At 39.9% G+C, this 25,000-nt stretch overlaps 1 protein-coding gene across 6 annotated transcripts in view; it reads left to right on the forward strand.

Annotated features, from left to right (window-relative positions):
• The window catches only part of LOC113638365 (cAMP-specific 3',5'-cyclic phosphodiesterase 4D-like), a 149,514-nt gene that overhangs the window by 73,870 nt on the left and 50,644 nt on the right, over positions 1–25,000 (forward strand). Inside the window, exon 1 of one of the 6 annotated variants that reach the window (XM_027139444.2) lies at positions 21,952–23,167. The exons of the other annotated variants lie outside the window; for them this stretch is intronic. Within the exon in view, the coding sequence (XP_026995245.2) occupies positions 23,082–23,167 (86 nt within the window). The 5' untranslated portion in view covers positions 21,952–23,081. Of the gene's footprint in view, positions 1–21,951; positions 23,168–25,000 lie in introns of those variants that run through there. 6 annotated transcript variants of the gene reach the window in all.

The raw sequence follows: 25,000 nt of genomic DNA on the forward strand, positions 1-25,000 counted from the left end.
TTGTGTAACAAACACATACAGTTTTGGACTGGCTTCCTAAGCACTGTGCCTAGTTACCAAAACTCAAAAGCAGGAAGAAAGTAGTTAAACATGGAAACTTAATTCAAAACCTAGGTAATAAACACTTATACATTTCTAAACAAAACATATGCTAAGCTACGCTTGTAGCAACATTTTCACCGAAGCGAACGTCTCTTCTGTAACAACATACCCTGCGTTTATCGCCATCTGCTCTTCGACGTGTCTTGCCAGATTCAGTTTAGGTAATGTTTCATTTAGTTCTAATCACGCAAATGCTATCATAATAAGTAAAGAGGCTAATTCTATTACGTCTGCTATTAAAAACAATGAGTCACGAACGATGACATGAATAAACAACGGTGAGTAAATTTACCATAGTGGGACTTTGATGATCTATTACAGTCCTCTTTGACGTGATGTGTGATAAAGGTGATGAAATTTGAAAACATGATGTTTTCATTTGTTGTTGAGGACTGCTTTGTGTAACACAGCTGTCCTGCAGTGTCAGTTAGCTTTGTTTGATCGCCGCTGAAATGCTATTTGCTGTGTAAATAACCTTATCTATTGTGGCTTTCATTTAGCGCGACAAGCAATTGTGGACAGCAGCTCTCACCAAAATTAGTTGGCTGTTCATTCCTTTTTTCAGCAGCTCAGGTTTCTGTTTGTCCTGCTTATTTGCCGTAGGTCGGCTGGACGGATAAATAAAGCCCAGCGATGAAAGTTACCTTCTCCACTGTTGGAAAATAGCCTCCGATGTATTTACAAGTGGAAGCCTTCCACTGCTGCATGGGAGAGGCTGGCTTATTGAATAACCAGCATAATATGCCTTTGGCTTTGTTTATTGTCGGAACAGCTGACAAGTGATTTCCTCCAGCCCCCTCCTCTCTTCTCCTCTCTGATCGAAAAAAGCCTCCTCCTTTTGCGCTCTCCACTTGCACAGCGTGGATACGCTCACTAGCCCTTTAGTACGTTGGCGCTGGAGCTTTTGGCTGTGTAATCCTTGAGCAGGAAAATTTCACCAGGATGCTGACAGAAGGAGGAAAAGATACGACTGCTGACTAGATAAAGTCAGCGTCAGCCTTCTGATTCCTCGTTCTTCTCCTGGACTGCTTTTATTTCTTGGTGGAGTGTTTTGGTTATCATCTCGTCCAATTCTGGGATGGCTCAACCAGGAGGCAGTCAGGACACCCTGGCTGTGCCTGCGAAGCAGCTCCACCAAGGTGACCAGGCAGGACTTAATGAAGACCTAGTGCGGATACTGAGGGAAAACCTGCTTCAAGAGGAGCGTCCTCGGCGGCCCCGGGAAAGGAAGTCCCCGTCTTCGATGTCTCCTCGGCTGTCCCCCACTACACTGTCGCCTCGCAACTCTCCTCGACTGTTGAGGCGCATGTTAATAAACAATAACGTCCACAAACAGCGGCGTTTCACCGTAGCCCACACATGGTAAAGTTATTCTTTCGAAATCACAGGTTCAACCACTTGTCGGATGTCGGAGTGAGGTATTATAGCGAAAATTGAGGATCTTAAATGGTACTCATACTTAGATCAACTTCTACACATTTTCTGTTTCAGCTCTTCCAGCTATATACAGCTATAGATGTAGAATTTGTCAGGATGTTTTGCAAAACTTTTCTGCATCTGTCATTGGAACATTTAGCTGTGTTTCCTTAACACAATTCCATTTTCTCTGACCTGAATACATATTTCGAAAGTGAAGCTGGATTTGAGATATGAACAAAACGGAAGCTAAAATAAACATGTGACCGAACCATTAGGCAAACACATTTGACATTTAACAGAAGAATTTTTTCTCGGTACTTTTTAATAAGTAAATTATTTTATGTCTCTTAATGTATGTGAGCTGTGTGTTGTTGTATGTAGCTCCATGGTTCGGGAGGAAGGATGTTTCATTTAACTACGTACAGTACTACGTCAGCTATATAGGACAATAAAAGCTTCTTGACTTGGCTAATGAGCAGGCGAAATGTTAATATGATGTCCTAGAGTGGTTTCAAACGTGAATTTGCTCTCAAGGGTAGAGCGCGTGACTGGAAATCTGTGCTGTGCTTCTTGTGTTTGCACTTAGGAAGTTGTCTGATATGTAGATGATATCAACAGAATTTTTGTTGTTGTTTTTTTTTACTTGCTCTAAAGGCCACATGGTACAGAAGAGTCCTTGAAAAAAAAGCATGTGTTTGACTGAACTACTATTTACATGCTTAGAGAAATGCTAACGTCACGGACGAACACAAATTAGCGCCGTTTTTGCACGATAGATTCACAGAGCGTGTCTGAAATGAAGCAAACTCTGGTTATATGTTGTTTTGTTTTTTTTAAGGTGTGATACGGTGAAGATAATAATAATAATACAGACATTTTCTACTATTTTGCTGCTACTAATGCACTGCACTGTGGACGGTCAGAGAATGAAGGTGACTGCTTTAGTCAGTCTGAGTAAACAGAGCAGTAATGAGAAGCAAATAGTGCTGCAAGCTGAAGCGAGAGGGTTCACCGCTGCTGTTTGACAACCACCCCCTCGTGTCATCCGTTTTGTTCTGTCATAAAATCCACTTCCATATTATTCACGTCTCATCCCGCACAGGTAACACCCCTGACTTGCACACTCTAGGGAACAGTATATTGCAGTTAGAACACATTTTACACACACACACACACACACACACACACACACACACACACACACACACACACACAATATATATATATATATATATATATATATATATATATATATATATATATATATATAGAGAGAGAGAGAGAGAGAGAGAGAGAGAGAGAGAGAGAGAGAGAGAGAGAGGAAAAAAAGGTTTGTATGTATTTGGATAAGACATTTGGTTGGCTTAGTGTGTATGACTCAATCCTGGGTTGAGACGGACCCGACACATGGCTTATAGTCATCGCACGAGGCATCTGGTGCTTGCAGCTTTCTGTGAAAATCCTCTCCAAAACACACTTTAATGAACCGATTCTGCTGATACGTACATCACGTTTTGTCCCATCAAATGCACTTTTAAGATTTTTCCGACAGACAGGAGCCTTGCCTGGGGTTTGATGCTACTGTAGCACGAGTTGAGTTTATTCACGGTTGTGACATTCGTTTGTGTAGGAAGAGCCATCGTTGTACTGTAGATCTTGGATTTTTAATAACAGCCTGTTTGAGTGCCTGTATTCATTGGGTCCCTGAAATTGGCAATAAATCATGCTGTCAGGTCTTCCTGAATTGCCCAGTGCTCTCTGTGCACTAGAATATTTGCTGATCTATTTGCGGACACGAGGTTCCACGTAATCCGTGTGATAGGCTTGTTACAGGGTTGCAACTCGTGCGCCGAAGTTTGCTCAATCGGTTTAAGTGGCATCGCTGTCTAGTGGCCATGCTGTCTAAGGGACTACATTTGAAATTGTGCGATTTGACTATAGACGCTCCAGAAAATCCCCAACAATAACAACAGGTTTAATGTTTCTAAAGGTTTAATATCTACCTACGACTACAGGGTTAGCCTATATGTCACGTACCTCAGTAATAGCCTTCTCTCTGAAATGATCATGCTGTGTGCAGAGAGTGCGATCGTATTGCGTAATTATCAATCATTTGCGCAGTAAGTAAGTCACCGGTGGACCTTAAAAAAAATAAAGTAATAATAAAACACAGCATGAAAATAAAACTTGAGCTGCTATAGATTGAGCAGGCTACGAGACGGAACACAGCATGCCAGGACTGGAGGGGGGCTCGTATTAGTTTTAAATCTCCATGAGAGAGTGTGAAAGGCTGTCTCTTTTTGTCGAATCACACTCCAGACCTGCTCATTTCAATATGAAAGTGGCCAGCTGCAGCTGGAGAAATATTCCATCTCCCATCTCACAGCCTGGCTGAATGGTGCCATTCCCTTCACAACGCGTTGCCTCATTCATCCACGTCTCAGGTGCTCTCGCTCAGCAGTGCGTCTCATTAGCATTCTGCATTCTCAATCTCACTTGGGTTTGTTTGTTAGTACTCCGGCCCTCACTGGTTATTTTTTGTTAACAAGAGCACGAGGATGGGGTTGCTAAGGGTGCTGGAGCTCTTCGTTATCTAACACAGGGCTGAACATATTTTACTTTGTCATTCATTCATTCATTGGCTGAAACATGAATATGCAAGTAGACCGATATATAGATGAGTGTACGTCAACAGCTAGGTTTAAGTCAGTATTTTGTACATTGGTGATATTAGATGTAAGGGTTGAAACGTAATATCTATCAGTGCCTTGATGATGAAACTTTTCTAACTCAGATTTCAGTGGAATAATAAATAAAGACTGGTGTGGTGTAGGGGGCACGGTGGCTAAGTGGTTAGCGTGTTCGCCTCACATCTCCAGGGTTGGGGGTTCGATTCCCGCCTCCGCCTTGTGTGTGTGGAGTTTGCATGTTCTCCCCGTGCCTCGGGGGTTTCCTCCGGGTACTCCGGTTTCCTCCCCCGGTCCAAAGACATGCATGGTAGGTTGATTGGCATCTCTGGAAAATTGTCTGTAGTGTGTGTGTGTGTGTGTACCCGATGTGTGCGATGGGTTGGCACTCCATCCAGGGTGTATCCTGCCTTGATGCCCGATGACGCCTGAGACACAGGCTCCCCGTGACCAGAGGTAGTTCAGATAAACGGTAGAAAATGAATGAACGAATGAATGAATGAATTATGTGGTGTAAATTATCGACTTGTGTGGTTGGAACCAAAAAGATATGCGTATTCATCCTCATGGCAAACAGTCCCGAGTAGCTGCCATCTGACGCTACTTATATAATCTTATAATCGAGGATCGTTTTTAAGAATCACATTTACATTCACATTAGTCATGTTATTCATATATTATTATGGTGTATATTATATACACTTTAATATGATATCCATTGGAAGTGGAAAGGTGTACTCATCCACCCGCTGGTTTCTGAATGAAGCCCTTTTAATAAAGCCAGTGAATTAAAGGTTGTTATGACTGGGTGTCCTTCAGTAGCTAAGTGATGCTAAGCAATCTAGTGATCTAACCTGCATTTACATATATGACCAGACAAATATGCTGTAACCATGCTTACAAATTTGTGGTTCAGTGAACATTCAAGACAAATTGTGTCATGATTATAACATTGAGTATATCATGGGATAGGCTACGAAGCCACCGTGATCAATACAAGAGAATGATTCTGATCACCTGACAGTCACAGAAATCAGCCCCGGTATCGATTCTACATTACTGTGTGTGTTTTTCTTACAATCATTAGTGTTGTAGTTGTCATATTTGTCCTTCTAAGTCAAATACCAGTATTAACAGTGAAAACAGGTAAATATTTACCACATAGAGATCATGAAACATTATCACAATACCCAGTGAGTTTCATAGTGGATCTCAGGCCAATCCTGGCAACACTGGGAATGAAGCAGGGATCCACCCTGAATAGAACAAAGATCTCTCACATGAGAGTTTAAAAAAAAAAAAAGCTTATTCGAGCATCAGTTCTACGTTTCTGTTTTCACAAACAACTCCACCTCTCAGGGTCAATCGATTCGTACAGATTACATTTACTGTACAGTCGCCCCTCTGGAAAGCCATGACTGGGCCAATAAACTCTCTTACTAAAAACATCCTACTGCCCCCTGCTTCGTAGTGACATTTACATCGCAGGTAACCTAGTCTTCCAGGAAATCCTTTTAGGCCGTGGTATTTTGCTCGAGGTGGTTCGTATACTGGCACAAACCACGAGCTTCTGAAAATGCAAATTGTAAAATCGATCTGACGTCAGAGGAGGACGACATGTCATGATCCAAAATGTGGAACTGGTGACTTGGAGCTAGTTTGTTCTCCTGAGAGAGAAATACATTTTCTATGATTTTTTTTGTAGTAAACATAAAAGCAATTTTGACCTGAAACCACAGCAATTAGTGCTTGAAGCATCCTATTGAATACTACTAAGCTGGCCAAGCTTAGTATCTCAATAGTAGGTCATTCAAATAGTCATTAAAATCAAAGAGGGGACAATTTGCCCAGAGACAGCTACGGATTAGCTTCCGAATCAGTGGTGAATGTGACACGACGATGTGGTTTGTATAGTCAGGTTCTGATCTGTAACTAACTGCAGGTTATTCATTACTAGATGAAAAGACTCGTTTGTATTTATGCGAACTGCGACAACATTTTTGTAAAGATTTTAGCCAGCACTGGATAGACAGTAGAGATAGGGATCGTTCCACTTAGTCCTGAAGAGCACACACAGTGTAATTGTTTAGGTGTGTTGTGTAAACAGGCCTCGTTGAAAAACGAGAAAGGACTTCAGCCTTCAAGTAATAGCTTTAAACTGAGAAAGGTTCATCTGTTAATCTGTACACACACACACACACACACACACACACACACACATTACCCTGTGATAAGCAATATAAGGATATACATAAGGCACTTTTCTTTTCTTTTCTTTTTCAATATTTATTTATTTATTATAATATTTTAAACAATTGCTACTTGTGACCACTAGAGGGACTCAGTCCATAGCACTAGCTCAGAGAGCTGCCTGCCATTCACTCAGTAACACACTTGACATTCATTCACATTGTCACGGTGGTTACTTTTACACCGAGTTACTTCCATTTAATCCGGGGGCAAATTATCCACGTGGTCACTCGTCGTTCAAGTAACAAGATGATCTAAAACGATTGACCTTCAGTTCCAACTGTGTTCAGAGAAGCCATCTGGTCTTAAGATTAAAAAGCTTTTTCATTGTCCAAGTCTCTTTCCAATTCATATTTATTATTGTGTTGTATTAATGTGCTTTTTCTTATCCACAACGTGCCTTCTGAGAACAAAGTTATTGGGACATGAAACAGAATTTCTATGCATCAGCAGAGATGAAGTCATGCATGGACTCATTCATTGGCTAAAGAGCCTCAATAAAAAACCTCAATAAAAATCTCATACTGTATATAAAGCTTTAATAGATGACATGAGCAGACCTTTTAAATGCTGATGTCATTTAATCAGCCTAGAATTGTGTTAGTTGTAGGTGATATTTGGTAGTAAGGGTAACTGATTCTTCTGACACTGAGCAGTTTGAAACTAACTGCACAATAATTGGACAGTCACTAATATTATAATCACACAGTAACAACAGCCTGTGGGCTGGATGATGATGATGGGAACCAGAATGACCTTGAAGTGTCTGAATGGCTTTTTAAAACCCCTTTGGTGAGCCTCTGCTGGTCAAAACCATAGTGAAACCACAGCTGTTACATCTCCGTAAACACACACACACACACACACACACACACACACACACACACACACACACACACACACACACACACACACACACACACACACACACATTTTATTCTGCTAAAGGTGGTCAGCCGAGTCAGGATTCGTCCACATTCAGGCACTGGACTCTTTTGATTCTGATTTAAAAAATGTTCGTATTTGCTCATTCAATAAATTCCTTAAAAGATTTCTTTACAAGATTCATTTTTAAAAGAATTGTTTGCTAAAAGATTTGTTCTTTAAAAGATTCGTTCACATAAAAGATTTTTTCCTTAAAAGATTCATTCACACAAAAGATTCATTCACACAAAAGATTCATTCATTAAAAGATTTGTTTTCTTAAAAGATTTATTTGCATAAAAGATTTGTTTCTCAAAAGATTCATTCACATAAAAGATCTGTTCCTTAAAAGATTTGTTTGCTTAAAAGATTTTTTTTACTTAAAAGATTCATTTACATAAAGGATTTGTTCACTTAAAAGATTTGTTCACTTAAAAGATTTGTTCTTTAAAAGCTTTGTTTCTTAAAAGATTTGTTCTTTAAATGATTAATTTACATAAAAGATTCATTTGCATAAAATCTTTTTTTAAAGATTCATTTACATAAAAGATTTGTTTCTCAAAAGATTTGTTTGCTTAAAATATTTTTTTTATTTAAAAGATTCATTTGCATAAAAGGTTTGTTCTTTAAAAGATTTATTTACATTAAAGATTTGTTTGCTTAAAAGATTTGTTCACTTAAAAGATTCGTTCACTTAAAAGATTCGTTCATTTAAAAGATTCGTTCACTTAAAAGATTCGTTCACTTAAAAGATGTCTTCTTCAAGAGATTTGTTCACTTAAAAGATTTTTTTGCTTAAAAGATTCATTTGCATAAAAGATTTGTCATCCTGCACAGTTGTACTCTTCATTTACTAGAACAAATCCTACCACTTAAATTCGACATGTAATCCGTCATTAAAATCCAATCATGTGTCTGAAATCTAAATTTTATACGTGCTCTCCCTTTCCTAAAAGTAACCAGAGCAGATGATTTGATGAAATCTCTCAGCAGCACGCCTAACCACACATACTATATCCAATCACATCCAATCCCTTTTTACATTCACACCACTCTGCGACAAGCTACCACCTGCTACGACTCACCAAGACATCAGTAATAAACGATAGCGACTCTCGGACAGATTCCTTCAATAATACGTTACAATACGTGTGTATGGAATTAACAACTGAAAAAAACAATTTTTGTTCTTGAAATGTAAAATGAACTGATTTTTCCCTTTGCTACATATTTACTGTAATGTCTGTTCACACTAATAACGCATCATGCTGAAAAAAAGAATCGGGGAAGAGAAAATGAAATTGCTCAAATGAATAATGAGGACAAAAATAGCACAATACTTCTTAAAATATGCTATCTATCTATCTATCTATCTATCTATCTATCTATCTATCTATCTATCTATCTATCTATCTATCTATCTATCTATCTATCTATCTATCTATCTATCTATCTATCTATCTATCTATCTATCTATCTATCTATCCTTCTATTTATTTTTTGAAATAACTGGCTAGCATGTTAAGAAAGTAGCTATCGTTATTAAGATTATCTCCAGATTACGTATATTACACTTACCGATTTTTTTTTCTTTTTGACATGGAAAAATATAATGACATATATTATTATCCGTTATATATTATGCTCAGAATAAGCTTCGGTTATACAACAAACCCAGTGTCAGTTCTGGAAACTCTGCAGTTATCTGATGACTGTTTTTTTTTCTTCTTTTACAGCCTGCTATATCAGCACGGCTCGGCCGATTAGGTTGCTGTGAAAAGAAATATTCTGCTGTGCTTGCCACTTTCTTTACAGCCCATTGTTTCGGCCCGTCGCAGTATTCACAGCTGTCTGTGCTCACTTTACTGTACCTGATTTCTTAATTACTCCAAACAGAGCATGAAAGACCTATTAATGAATCCCACAGCTCTTTATTTGCCTTATTATGGTGGGTAGTGAGAAGAGGGCTAGGTCAAATACCGCAGACTGAACAAGGGAAAGGGGGTGTGATGGAGCGGAGTGATGACTTGGACGGAGAAGCGGAAGAATTTCACCCAAATGTCAGAATCACATGATGCTCAGCCTTTACTTCACACGTTAAAGTAACGTTTCACAGAGAATTCTAGCAGATTTATCCCAGGTTTACTCTTTATGATAGACCTTGCCGAGGAACTAGATAGTGGATTGCAGAGCTTCGCAGATTTAGTGCAAAAAATGAATTGAGGCTTAGGTTGATTTTTCAGAACTCAAGGGCAGCGGAAAGTCCTTCGAGGTTTTTCTCTCTTTTTTTTTTTTTGGTGAAAAGGTGACAGAAGTTTATAGAGGAATTCCACAAGGAGCCAACAGAAGCACGCATGACAGAAGCTTCAGTGTGTGACTAAGTGATCCAGGTGGCATTGCACAGTGGTGTGTGTGTGTGTGTGTGTTTTGTGTGTTTTGTGTGTGTGTGTGTGTGTGTGTGTGTGTGTGTTGAAATCTGTGAAATCCAGTTCAATGTGTGTGCATTTTGTCAGGAACACACATGGAGGCTATATGCAAATTAAGCATTGTATGAATGGAGTAATGGTTTTTGATGATGATGATGATGATGATGATGGCAAAAAGAAATAAATAAAGAAAGAAAGAAAGAAAGAAAGAAAAATAAAACTACACACCTTCAGCGATTGTTCCCCTAATACCACACAATGCCCTCCTGTCCAATTTATAAGGAACACCCGTAGACTTACTCATTTATATACACAGAAAGTAAACTTTTTTATGATTCTAAGATATAATAGAAATAAAAATGTAAATAAGAAGTAATGTTAATATTGACAAATGTGAATAAACTGTTATAACTGATCTCGTTGTTGTAATAATCATTTTTTTTATTCATTTGATTCTTTTATTCATCTGTCTGGAATTCAGAAGATACGTCTATCCAAATTTGTGTTAAAATAAATTGTGAGACTTTTACACAGTTCTGTCAGTCTGTGTGCCCTAATAATAGGAATTAAACCATGCAGATTAGGTCCCTTTGTCCAGTATAACGAAACGAAACCGAAAGCAAATTTAGAATAAAATTATCATATTTTATTTATTTATTTATTTTTATTTACTTACTTATTTATCATAAGACTTTTCACTTGGAATTCTACAGGTAATTCTAATATTTGATATCTTCTGTATAGTCAACGTTGAGATTAAAATTCAGACCCATTATTAAGAGTGCAACATCGTATCCCGGTACTGTAGGTATATCCCTGATACGTGGCTTTATTTTTAAATTGAACGTAACAAAATATGAAAAATGTATAGTTAATAACTCGTGAAGAACATTTCATAAGTCCACACAGGGGAAGTGTTCAGCGTGCACAGGATTTGTGTCCTGCGCTTATGTCATTCTCCACTTGCCAACCTTCCTCCACACCGCAATGTTTCTCCAGTTGTAGCATCAGCACAATAAAACGCTAATCTCTACGTCCCTGAAATCTCATTAAACATCCTGAGCAGTTTGTTTTTACTCCTCTTAGGCTTGTTTGTTGTATCGTCTTCTAGAGTTTTACGTGTGCGTTGTGTGTGCTCCTCCTTCACCTTTTTATAAGGTGAACCTTTCTGTAATTTTACATAGATAAAAAAAAAAAATAAATTAGTTGAAGCGAAACAGACTTCCTGTGGTCTTCCAGAGAGACATATAAACAGTATACTTGTATAAGCAGCTACATGATGAGAAGGTACAGTATCTGGCAACTGAAAGCCTCTGTGGTTTTAATGATTTCTTGTCTCAGATTTTCATCATGTGAAAGGAAATCAGTGGTTCTGTGCTTTAGATAAACCTGTTATTATTAGGTGAAACAAAAGCCCGATTATTGACGTCAAAACGCATTTTGCTTTAAACCTGTCCCTGTCTCTCTGGGGCTTTTTACACCTGGTCACTTCATGCATTTTCTGTGATCCGATAGCTATCTGATGGTAAAAAGACCAGGTCTAAATGCCCTCTGAAAACGTTTTCGAGACGGATATAAATCCGATCGTTCAAACCCCTTCAGGAGGTGGTCTGGGACGCGTTTCAGATGAAACTGGACAGGTGTAAATGCATGTGGTTGTTCAAGCCACATACGTCAGCGCTATACTCCTCCCAAACGGAAGTACGTCACTCGCAGGTGACTCACGAGTCGTGCATCGCGCCAGAAACAGAAATGAGGTAAAATATATTTGCATTTTGGGCGGGAGTAGAAAGATCGGATTGATATCCGATTCGCCAAGACGCATTTATGTGGCCTAATGTAAATGGAACAGTTTTAACAAATCAGATAGCTATCGGATCAGAGACAACACATGAAGTGACCAGGTGTAAAAAGGCCCTCTGTAACAACACGGTCCCTGTTTGCCTGGAAAGCCACATTTGAGTAGCTCACAAGCTGCTGCCTGCGTTTATAATTGGGTAATTTAACTGTAAACGATTCGAGAATTCGTTCCGGACCTTCGACAGGGCTGTTTTGAATCCTCTGAAATGATGTCACGAATCCTAGTATGCATTAGTGCGAAGGCTCTGAAAGCTCAGTGGGCTGCCTGTGCATTCATCCCTAATGTGCCAGGTCTCCTGCCATGAATTATTTAGGAGGTGCTTTTACTGAAACACACCGCTCTAGTGTGAATATGCAAGCGGTTAAAGATGTTTTATGTGTGGAGGTGGGTTTCTTTTAAGAGTAGTAAAGGTCAGAGCAGAGGATTGCTGCGTCATCTCACAGCTCAAGGGTCCGCGGTTCGATCTCGCACTCTGGTGTCTGCTTGGATTTCATCTCAATTCTTAGACTTAGCTAGTACATTTACATTTACAGCATTTGGCAGATAGTTGGTGGAATGATGGTTTCAAGTCGTCTTCATGCGAATGTGGGTGTAAGATGCATCCCATCCAGGTTGTGTTCACACATCATGCCTAGCGTCTTTGTTGTACCGGGGTTCTGGTCAAATCCTATCGCTGATGCTGACCCCAACCAGGAGGATGTGCTTAGTGAGGATGGATGAATAATTGGATGGATAGATGAATGAATCCGTCATGAGGATATTATCTACATCATTGCAGTGCCACCTAATGGTCATAAAATATTCTTTTAATGCTAATGACTGCATGTTTTTTTTAGCCTTCCGATTAGATTATGTAGATGATGCAAAACAAAACAGCGATATTAAACATGCTATGTAAACATTTTGCTCCGGTGATCCTCAGACAATGAAGACCCGAAGTTAAAATTCAACGTTTTTTTTTTTTTTTTGTTAATATACACCTCATAGATTCTGACATGCTTGTATTGTTGATGCAATGCTATCAAGTAAAAATGTGGTATATTAAAATACCACATTTATTTTAAGAGGTCATGCTTTGACACGCCAATCTTCTGCTTTTATATGATTTCCATTGTACAGTGTTCACAATGATATGAATGGAACGCGAAGACCGCCCCATAATTCCTCGATGTAAATGACGGCAGACACACAGAAACGAACCTGAGGTTATACTGTAACACTTTTGTTTATTAATACCAAAATTGTGTTTTTATAAGAATTATGACCTCGGTGTACACAAGCAGTTTCAGAACAGTGCCACCTACTGGTTATAAGATATTGCTGTTTCTTCTCATAACACCTTTTTATCCTGCCCATGTTTGTGTGACTGTTTATTCAAGAAAGAAACCCTCCCACTGCTTTCACAAGTTTAGTGTGTGTGTGTGTGTGTGTGTGTGTGTGTGTGTGTGTGTGTGTGTGTGTGTGTGTGTGTGTGTGTGAGAGAGAGAGAGAGAGATTTGGATGCAAAGCTCTGTGCTACTAGTAACACATTATAAATAGCGTGCGGTGGTATTTTTGTGGATGCCTCACTATTACACTCGTATGTGTTTTTTCTCCAAATTTTTGCCAAAGTTGGAAGTATACAATTGAATAGAATATCTTTGTACTGTATGTTGTAGTATTACAGTTTCCCTTCAGTGAAACTAACAGGCCCAAAACTGCTTCAGCACGACAATGCCTCTGTGCACAAAGCAAATACCATGAGCATACGGTTTTCTAAGGGCAATATTGTTTAATAACAAGAGACAATATAAAGAAATGAATTCAAAAACAAGATAATATAGTGAAAATACAACGGCATCCAACACAGTCTATTACTAAATACCAGAGGTGAGAGTAAGTCACACGTGCAAATTCATGAATGTCAAGTCAAAGTCAAGTCGAGTCTTTTTTTAATAATTGTCAAGCAAGTCTCAAGTCTCAAAGTATGACTCGATGACTCGAATCCCCCATCTCTGCTAAATACACATCCAGACCGGTACAGTGAGACTACAAATTCACACCAGTGTTAGGAACGACATTCATTTGATCTCTTAATTGCGCTTAACTGACCTTACTTTTACCGTTCCAGCTTTGATTTGGCTCCGTTAAAGGTAATACTACAAATACAACGAGCCGACATGATGTATGAGAGAACAACAAAATAATCGAAGAGGGATATTTATCACACTTATTACTCGGGCTGTGTAAAGTAAAGGCTAGCGCATAAATGAATTGTATCTTAAACTGGTGTTGCTTGTGTGAAGAAGAATGCTCTGGAGTGTGTTTTAGCCCAAAGCTATTTGTAAAACGAGTTGTACAGTAAATGCATCAGAGAGACCGACTGCTCTTGATTTGTTAATATTTGTCTTGAGGATGTAAATCCAGCAAACTCTCTGTTCTGTTCTGTGCCAGGTTAAGAGTTACTGAACCGCATCATTAGCATTCTCAACAACGTCCTTCCTGAAATGGCCATTCATTTTCCTTATTTACATATCCTTGTCCGACAAGCAGAACCTGATTACGTTTGATAGTATGTAGATAAGATATCTCATTATTTAAAAGTGCTACGGGCGCAACGAGCCAGCTTTATTTCATGCTAAGCTGTTAAGTCGACTCGCATAAGGGCAAAAAAGTCAAAGCCGTGACGTTTCACGTTGTATTCGATGTTGGCTTTCTCAAACCCGTTCCCATGCAGCAGACAAAACCACAGCAAAGAAAAAGTTCACAAATAAATAAAGAAGAAGAGTAAGAAGAGTGATGCTGTGAGCATTAACCATGCCACAAAGTTACTCTACTGGATTCAGATCTGGCGATTGTGCAAGGCACTTATGCCTGCAAAATGTTATGTTTTTCTGTGTGAGCTTTAGAGAATGCTGTGTGAAGTTTAAATGGAGTAAATTATGAGCAACACTTACATACATTGAGTTGTAAGCAAAATGAATGACTCGGCTTATTGTTGAAAAAAAAAGTGTGCATGTCTTATCTGCCATCTGTGGTCTTTATGTAAAATTAAATTTACATTTACAGCATTTAGCAGACGTCCTTATCCAGAGCGACGTACATTTTATCTTGTGTGTTTTTTTTTCATTTTTATACAACTGAGCATTTGAGGGTTAAGGGCCTTGCTCAAGGGCCCAGCAGTGGCAGCTTGGTGGACATAGGAATCAAACTAACAACCTTAAGATTGGTAGCCCAACACCTTAACCACTAGGCTACCACATCATTGGTACTACATACCAAATTAAACCCCCAGATCACATTGTTTTGTCAAAGAGATTTTTTTGGTATACCAGTCATACACATGTATTTAGTGGACTGGTTTTCCAGCAGCATGGGTCAACAGACCACAACACAAGGACAGAAACGATATTTAGTACACAGAACTGCTTCCTGAAACCAGTTGTCTTCTTTATCCGGAATGTCTACATTGTTGACGACGTTGACGTCACAGAAATCTACTCACGCGAATCAGTATTTGATGAAACCAAACAACTGCTTCAAGAGCTCATGTCTCAACATGGCCCAGATAACTGAGACCAGTTAAGCTGGAGATTGTGAATGAAGCACGACTGGTCTCTCAACTGCATGCACGATGGTTTCAAAATCAGTGTCTGGAAAATTCATTCCTGGATTGTGACTGTTTGAAAATATAGGAGAGTTTAAAGCACAGTTTTCCACATGATTTCCAATACATACATCTGTATGTCTTCTTGCATGGTGTCATGAACCGTGTTTATGTTTCCTTTGTGACGAGGCTCATCACCCGATCTGTCAGATAACCTGTTACCTTGTCGATTGCACTGCTCAAGAAGCTTCCCTTGCTAATTGATAATGAGATTATCCCTGCAATATTCTAAGGTAGTCTAGTGTTTATTGTTCTAAAAGAAATCCAGATATTCAGTTATTCAGATCAGATTTCAGAGCTGAAATTTATATAGATTTTAATCTGGTTTTGACTTCAGTCGTTGGGGTTGAGTTGAGTTGGCCTCGTCTAGTGTAGACTAGTTTGTTAGTTTTAGAGAGGATTTCAGGATGATCTGAATGACACCAGTGTTATTTCACAGTGATTTGTAGCTCTGCTATATCTCTTCGAATTCCAATGAGTCATTCCTTATTTCTGTCATTGACGTGATTTAATATTAATCCATGCATGCATGAAACAATGACCTAAGAATCATGATATCTTCATAGCTACGAGGTAAACAGAGCTATAGACACTTACCTTTATATGTTCTGTTTATCTTTTGTCACACACTGGGCTTCACCTGTGATCAACGTTATTCCTGATCAAAGACCACTAACAATTTTACATCCAGCACATCAGGCCACATGTTTGCGGTCAAACTATAAACACCTTTTGATGTGTTGAAAATGGCCTGATTCATCTCAGGAGAAAATGTTGGGAAAATGTTACCCTAAAGGGTCACACTCAAGTTAAACCATTAAGCATGGAATAGCCTTATGACATAACGGACTGACGTAGCAGAATATAGAGAAATATAGACATTTTAGAAGAGCTTTTTTAGAAGAACACCACATACTTTTTTTCCAAGCTAATTCCTGTTATCACTTACTTTTACACTTAGCCTTATTAGTGACAAAACTAGAAAAATTGTAACCCTTCGTCTTTTTGCTTTCTTGTGGCATAAATTGAATTGAATGCCTTTATTGTCATTGTATTTTCCTGCATACAATGAAATTAGGAGCGCTACTCCTGATTGGTGTAAGAAAAACAGACATATAACCACAGACAATAAAAACAGACATAACTACAGACAATAAAAACAGACATATAACTACAGACAATAAAAACAGATGTATAACTACAGACAATAAAAACAGACATATAACCACAGACAATAAAAATATATACATATAACCAGACATATAACCACATACAATTAAAACAGACATATAACTACAGACAATTAAAACAGACATATAACTACAGACAATAAAAACAGACATATAACCACAGACAATAAAAACAGACATATAACTACAGACAATTAAAACAGACATATAACTACAGACAATAAAAACAGACATATAACTACGGACAATAAAAACAGACATATAACCACAAACAACAAAAACAGACATATAACCACAGACAATAAAAACAGACATATAACCACAGACAATAAAAACAGACATAACCACAGACAATAAAAACAGACATATAACTACAGACAACAAAAACAGACATATAACTACAGACAATAACGATACACTTTTACACATAAATACACCAAGTGATATTCACATTAAGCAAGTGCCCATTAAGTAAAGTGACCATTGATAGTAATAAAGTGACTATTTAGTAGAGTGACCATATATAATATTGCAGGTTGGTCTTTCCATTGATAGGCAGAGTATGTTTGTACAAAGGTGTAATTAAAACAACTCTATCTTTAACTGTATCTCTTACCGCTGACGTTTGGCTGTTGTTGCTAAAGTGTTATTTACTTTCTAAAGCAATACAATGATTAGAAACGGCCTGAAAAAAATAATAATAAAGCAAAGAATTAATATTAGTGTTGGTTTCCTTGATTAAAACGTGTCTAGGTTTCGTTTGTCTGTCCTGTTATTTTATTAAAAATAAATAGATAAAATGTTGCTAAGTAGATAACAAGAACACAACACGCATTTAATTTAACAATCCTTTGCTGCTGACGTGGGTTTTTTCCAGGCTGCTGTGGTGTGTTCGCCTGAATTGTGATCACTTGTGAGCTCAGCGAGAGGCTGGTGTGTCAGGATTCGAGCGCTCAGTATGAGCTGAGACGTGACCTCTATTCCTTGCTCCACTGTGTACCTGCGTTCCTGCACTGGGAGCTTTTGACATTTCCCCATTTCAGTGAGCCAGAATGGCGGGTGACAGCTCCTTACCACACACACACACACACACACACACACACACACACACACACACACACACACACACACACACACACACACACACACACACACACACAGTGCTGTTATTGTAAGGACCTTCAATAGCATTAAACAAAAGGAAACCTTTAGGGTCTTTTTTTTTTTTTTTTACACATGGGGACTAGTCAAATGTCCCCACAATGTCAAAACTGAGACTGAGAGATATTCCCATCACACTGTCCCCACCAAGATATTAACACAAGGCCGCACATACACACAGGCACACACCGCTCTGTTGGCCTTTCCGCCCCCTGCGCTCTATTATATAACTCTGGACTGCTGCCGTAGTTCTTTACTTTCAGGCCGTCTTCTGTAACACATTGTTCTTGTTAATCTGTAACAAATTCAACCTTTACATTAAACATTTCACATTAAAAATGCTGCATTTTACTCAAACACCGCTCATCAAGGCTGTGTCCCAGAAAACGCATAACACTCACTAAGTAGTGTGCCTAAATAGTCATGACTAACAGTACCGTACTTTTTTTTTAATGTTAGTGTGTAGTGTTGCAGATGAATTCTGAGAATAAACGTGTATTGTCGTGTTCCTTGTGTGGCCTGATGGTGTGGTGTCCTCAGAGCTCCATACTAACACCTAGTGGCTTGATGGCAGCATGACGTCTCCTCTTGCTGCTCTGGAAGAGATGAAATCACCAGCGAGTGCATGCCCATGTACTGTAGTTAGTAACTGACACAGCCAGGTTAAACAGTGTGTAGTTGTGATACACACTTGCATACACTTAATTTCCACAATCTGATTATTTCTCAGACATCACTTTTTTTCCCCACAATGACACCATGACATATGTTGTTGATTCTTTAATTAATGAATTTGTTTTTAATCAAGCTAGTCTAATATTCCGTTGTCCGTTTTAAAACCCACATGGACCCAAGAGTTCGTCATAGTTTCGCACTTTGCCGAGGTCACCACGGTGCTAAAGGAGGTCCACAGAGCTTAGGGCACCATTTGGGACACGGCCTGAAGGTTAAGCACGCAATAAGTGCGTAAATAACACCACGAAGACCTGCACTGTGTCGAACAAACAGGCTCATTAAAGGTCTGCAACACGGTTTATGAAACGTAACCTACTTGGAGCTTGTATTATATAAGAAAATGCAAAAGAAAATAAAGAATCCCTTGTGGTTTGCTTGTTTTTATGAACTTACTCTAAACCCTGCTGAGTGCTGAGGGTTACTGTCGTTATTGTAATGATTGTTAGCAAGCTTTTGGTTCGACAGAAAATAAGAAATGGAACACAGATATAGGCATTAGACCTTGTTTTACATTTATTTGGAATGTATTTATATAGGGTTTGTTATAAGGAAGCCGTGTCAAAGCCATCCGAGGTCAGGGCAGGAGGAGATAGAGCCCTGTGAGCCTTTGGGAGGAAATGCTGTCCTCTTTATCTTATTCCGTTACACCCCAGAGTGACTGCACACGAAGGCCAGTAGCGGCTGATAGCGTCTTCCCTAACTGAATTTCTGCTTGGGATCGTATACAGAACACACCACGGATCGTGACACGCCATGTTCGTGGTACATGATTGAACTTCTGTGTGAGAAACCCGAGCTCGTGTGTTAGAACGAGATGACGTGAGGATGGTGTCAAGCCTGAGATCCTTCTCACAAAACGTTTGTGGAAATTCACGCAAAAGTTCTCAATTACACTGAATATTTTTGTTATAAACCTTCCTGAGATGTTCCAAACGAATATATTTCTATTTCTATTTTAGTTTCACTACAGGTTATGACAGGTTATAAGGCCATCAGGCCAAGACTTTAGGTTGAGGACGAATGATGATTGACGTGACATAAAAGTACTTTGCATTAGAAACTTGACATAAAATGAGCTCACTTCCTGCTTAACCATCAGTGTATTTGTGCCAAACCTGTTTGTAGGAATTCCTTGGATCATGTTTGCAAACCTGCTCTTTCAAAACTTCTAGACAGCTAAGTGTAAGATGCTACGGAGTGAATGATTGTTGCTCTGCAGTATGTTCAGCGTGCGATTACTATGTTCACGCTGAGCTGACGTGACTCCCGGCATCAGAGGCTAGTGTTATTTACACCCAGGTGGCCGAGCGGCACGGACGTGTTCATAAATAAACACGATCCCACTGCTACACATCAGATAAGGACCTCCAACAGAGCGACTTTCACAAGGACGTTATCTAAGCGTTATGTTCACGCACGCACTTTTTTTCCATTCGGTTCAAATCCAGATATTTTCACACAAGTGTGAATATTAGAGGAAAAGTGACGGTAAAGAAAATCTGTCGAGTTAGAAATGATGGTAAAATGATGGTTCTTTTTTCATGTAGTTGTATCTACATCCCATGACTTGAGGTAAAATTTTTAGTTTGCAGAAAAAATAGACATTTCCCGAGGCACTAAACCAGCTTACATCAATTAAACACAATCCGACAAATTCCCTTTAGAATATTAATACGTGGTAAAAAAAAAAATGCTTGAATCTGATTGGTCAGATCTTAAATCTGATTTTTATCAGCGGCTCAGACACGTGCTGACTGACGTAGCAACCGCTTTTTGACTGGATTTGTTTTTTTTAAGTGTTGTGAAGGTGCTGTGGTTTCCACTGGCAACACGACAAGCTGTAGCTGTGTCTCAATGACATCCTACATGCTGTGCACTTACACTAGGCACTGTGTACTCTAGTGTACGGATTTTAGAAGCTGAAGTATCGGCCGTTTCTCAATCGATGGCATCCAACACACATGATACGACCGCTATCTTTTAGCTGAACTGTGCGTGATCTAATTTCAAAGACGTCTCTAAGATGTCTTGTCCACCGGAGAGTCCATCTGATATCTTGGAAATGTTTTTGCATCCGGCGTCAGAAGCGGCTAGCCCTTCCCTTCTTCTGCTTCATTATTGCATAGGTGAGAAGTATTTGAACAGCTGCAATTCACTCTGCTAGTAGTAATCTCCACTCCAGCTGTTTTATTTATGCCCTGGAATCCATCATCATCCCTAAAAAAAAAAAAAAAAACCACTCATCACACTTTATGACAGTTACCCAACCCCTGACTTGACAGAGATGAGAGACGTAGCTGTGCAGCTGTGAACATGCTGTGTCTTTATTCTTCAGTCCAAAAGTGTGAACAAGGTGAAGAGCAGTCGGGATGACCGGATCCTCTGTTGTTCTATCACGGCGACCTGACAGTATTTGCAGATACTTCGAGTGCCTGATGCAAGTACCATGAATGCGCTGCTACTCATATAACACACAGCTGATGCCTCATCCAGGGTTTTATTGTCTATTTGTATCGCTCTGGCTCACCAACACAATATCCACAATTCCACGCTGTCATCATGTGATGTGTATTCAGCACTCAAGCCAAACTGTTGTTCTGCAGACCAAGCCAGAGGATTTGATTATAACCCGGTTTTAAGCCGCTTTCCATTGCCTCAACACGCCTCGTGTCAGGAGGCACACCTTCACGGAGCAAGCCTGAATCCTGTAAATCCCATTCAGATCTGCTGTACTGACTTAGCGCGGACACGGGGCGTTTCCGAATATTAGTTTGGTTTCACAAAGCACAAAAACAACAACAACAACAACAAATAAAATTAGCTGAGGGGCGTACGGGGAACGGACGGCGATGTAAAACGTACTTGATAAACGCTTTGGTTCTTTCATCTGGAAAAAAAATCTTTTTTTTGAAATCCGAGACACCCGTAACCCAAGATACACACACAGCATATTAGATTCCCTTCCTGTAGTCAATGCAGACGTTTTCTCTCTGACGGTTTCTTTTTTCTGAGCCGTTACTGTGCGATCGTGCCTGCGTAAACGAGGTCTCGATGCCAGGGTTCGACTTAAATACCCTAAACCCTCCAAAATATTAGAGATAAGCTTTGCACTTACGCATGTTTGTCCTCTAATGGCATGAGAAATGCATGTTGAGGCTCCACGCAGTCTTTCAGTACAAATCTGTGTACTAATAGTGTATATCCGCTCATCGGAATTGTGTATCCCTGTCATAATTATTCCATTTCTACTTAGTCAGCAGTGTGTTTTTTCCCCCCCCTTGTTTTCTAAGGGGAATTCTTAAACTGGATTAGTGGTTTTTGTTATGTCTGCCTTCCACCATGACCCATGTCCTTTGTCTTGGGTCTTAACCAGATTTCCTGGCAAAAACAGGCTTTTTTTTTCCGAACCGTTAAGCCGTTAGTTGCTTTGTAACGTTGGCCTGCCAGAGCCTCCCTCGTGGGGCCCCTTGACGTTTACACTCAGACATCCAGTCACACAGTCTTTCCCAGACACACACACACACACACACACACACACAAACCCAAACACACTGCAGCCTAGAGCCGGCTCTGCAGCACAGCTCGAGCAGAGTGAGTGGAGTCAGGATTGCCCAGTTTAGTAAAGAGTAAAGAAAGGGCACTGGAAGAGCGCTGGGAGGTTCCTCATGCGATGAGTTTGACTATGTTGGATTAGCACGTGCTAGGAGGTACTGTAAGAGAGGGAGGGGAAAAAAAAAGCGCTTTGTTGTTTGTGCCTGCTCTGACAGGATCTGCAGTCACACCGGGAATGACAGCTAGAACACATGGGCTTCCAAGACGACAGGGAGACGACGCAGAAAGATGACACGTTTATTTTAGGGTTTTTTTTAACTAGTCCTTCTCTTCCTCTGGTCCTGCTGCTGCACCGTTTCCTCTGTCTTCCCTAAGGCTCCCATCCTTTAGCAAACAAGGCTGAATTAATCAGAGCTATCTGCGCTAAGAGGATCAATAGCTTACACTGTGCTGTACATGAGAGGAGCAGAAGGCAGACTCCAGTTTACTCTTGATGCATATCTACAGGATGGCTTGAGGATTGCGAGTGAGAGTGTGTGTGGGACCTGCCCTGTTGTTTTGCTCTATGGCATCCCAGCACATTGCAGGACAGCATAAACCAAGGAACTTTGTGCCTCCTGAGGCTTCCTGGATACACAAGCATGCAGCCTCCAGTCTAAAATGACACCTTCCTTTTTGGACGACAGCAGAAACATGGCAGCGCACTGGAATAACGAAGGGCAGTGCTGGGACTTCACTACGGGATGAGTCGGACGTCATTTCTGGGAGAAATCCGTGCAAAAAAAGCGGGAAAGTGATGACTCCTTCAGCTCGCTTCAGTTTCTGTTCGGACTCACTCTTACATGGGAATCCTGGCTGGTTTTCTTTGAGCATCCTTTTTCCTTGCGTAGACATGCTTAATCCATTGCCTTCTAACTTTCTTACGGATTTAATTCAGGACTCTGCCACGGATTAGAAAATGTGCTTAGAACAATCACCTTGTCTTTGAAAAGGATTTTAAGCGAAAGTATGTAAGCAGAGGGAAGAATGAAATTCTTTAGACTTGTTTGAGGTTTTTTTTTTAATTATTATTTTTATTTTTATTTTTTTTAAATGAAAAAGAGCCAATAAGCTTTCTCCTTGGCTTAAATGAAGACTGGCTATATATACACAAGACAGGAGCAGAAAATGATGCAAGTCAATAATTTCCCGCTCAGGAGGCACTCGTGGATTTGGTAAGTGCACCTTTGTACTTATGAAGGGAAAAAAGGGTCAAAAACGAAACACCGAGGGACGAGATTCGGATCCATTAAGATTAATACCACACAACACTGTCTAGACATCCCACTCAGCTGGTGTTGGCTAAATAATCTGAGTCAGAGGGAAGACCCTAGCTGCCTATATTAGTAGACATCAAGTGAGGTTATGTGTCTGTTCTCATCACATCCAGCCTCCAGCACAGGCGCTGTTAATTCTTCTGGTCCAGAAAAAGAGGATTTGCATTAAATATTTAGAGGAATAAACATTACTTGATAGTCATTGGTCTGCAATGCATTGTCTGGAGTTCCAGAAATCCACCACACGGACACAAGCCCTATAGACTTTGCTCTAACGCACTTTTTTTTTTTTTTAACGCACTAAGTAAAGCGCGCTTATCGTCACTTCGGCATCGTTACAGAGAACGTATGATGAATAGATCATACAGCGCAGCGCTCGCCGAGGTTATGAGACGGGCGTAAGTCTGTGACGTACTCTGTCGGGGCTTCCCAGGTGTGCACGCAGTATGACATAACCTTGCACGCTTATTGAAGGATCTGTCATGTTTGCCTTCTTTAAGACTGGACAAACAGACTAAGGGAGGCAACACCAGTATCGAGCCAAATGAAACACAACCTGAAACAGAAGTCGAGCAATTTCGTGCGTTAACAACAACGATACATTTCCACCCGTCACCTCAAGCAGTTTCCTGAACTATCTTTGGCAAAGGAGAGTCACGTTCAGTCATTTTTCAGTAACAATACTGAATGGCATCCAAAGAATAATCGGATATAATCTGAGCTAAACATAAGATAAACCGTGCGTTGTAAATGATTCACAGCTCGTGTGAAGCTACGGTTAGTGTAGACATTATTTACACACAACAGGGTGGAGTTAACCTCACTCTCCGGACTGGTGCATCCACATCCTGCTGCTTTAATATAACAAGCTATGGCCTGCAGACACAGCCCTCATCTCCACCCGATTCTTCTTCGGATCAAATATCTCCACTGCGTCAGAGGTTTAATAGCAAAGCAGGTGTATTTTTGGTGGTTTGACAAAAATATGTACAGTAGAGATCAACTTTTAGGCTCTGTGTGTGTGTGTGTGTGTGTGTGTGTGTGTGTGTGTGTGTGTGTGCGTGCGCGTGTGTGTTTTTCCTGGAAATTCAAGCTCAGCTTTCTGCTTGATATTCTGTGTAACATAAATACTAAAACAGTGAAATAGTTAAGTGTATAAACACACCAAAGTCAGTTCTGGTCCATTAATTCCATTGGTCGGGTTCCAAGAGTGCTTTTATTTCCTCTAACCACACCGTGTGTATCGGTCTGTCCGTCTGCGTTCAACACGAACATTTCCACTTCCTAATTGGAAACGGTTACTACAGTAGAGTTAGTGACATCATCAGCATCAGTTGAAGATGACAATAAAGAAAGGACCTCAGTTTTACCTGAACATCCATTACATCAGTTTGAGTTCATTGTTGTTTAGCAAAGTCATGCTGATTTACATTAGAAGCAGATAGAAAGGTTCTTTCGGATAGTTCTTCTACTGTAAAGGTTCTTGAAGCAGGGACAAATCTCACTCACTCATCGTAACTGATGCTATAGATTTGAAGAGAAATCGCTAATGATGTAGTAAAGAGCTAAGGATGAGTAACAGCTCATAATCACACTATCCGGTGTCATCCGGATGAAGATGGGTTTCCTTCGAGTCTGGTTCCTTTCAAAGTGGCCTAATGGATAGAGAGTTTGACTCCTAACCCTAAGGTTTTGGGTTCGAGTCTCGGGCTGGCAATACCACGACTGAGA

This window comes from Tachysurus fulvidraco, chromosome 20 (genome assembly GCF_022655615.1).
Source record: "Tachysurus fulvidraco isolate hzauxx_2018 chromosome 20, HZAU_PFXX_2.0, whole genome shotgun sequence".
NCBI lineage: Eukaryota > Metazoa > Chordata > Actinopteri > Siluriformes > Bagridae > Tachysurus > Tachysurus fulvidraco.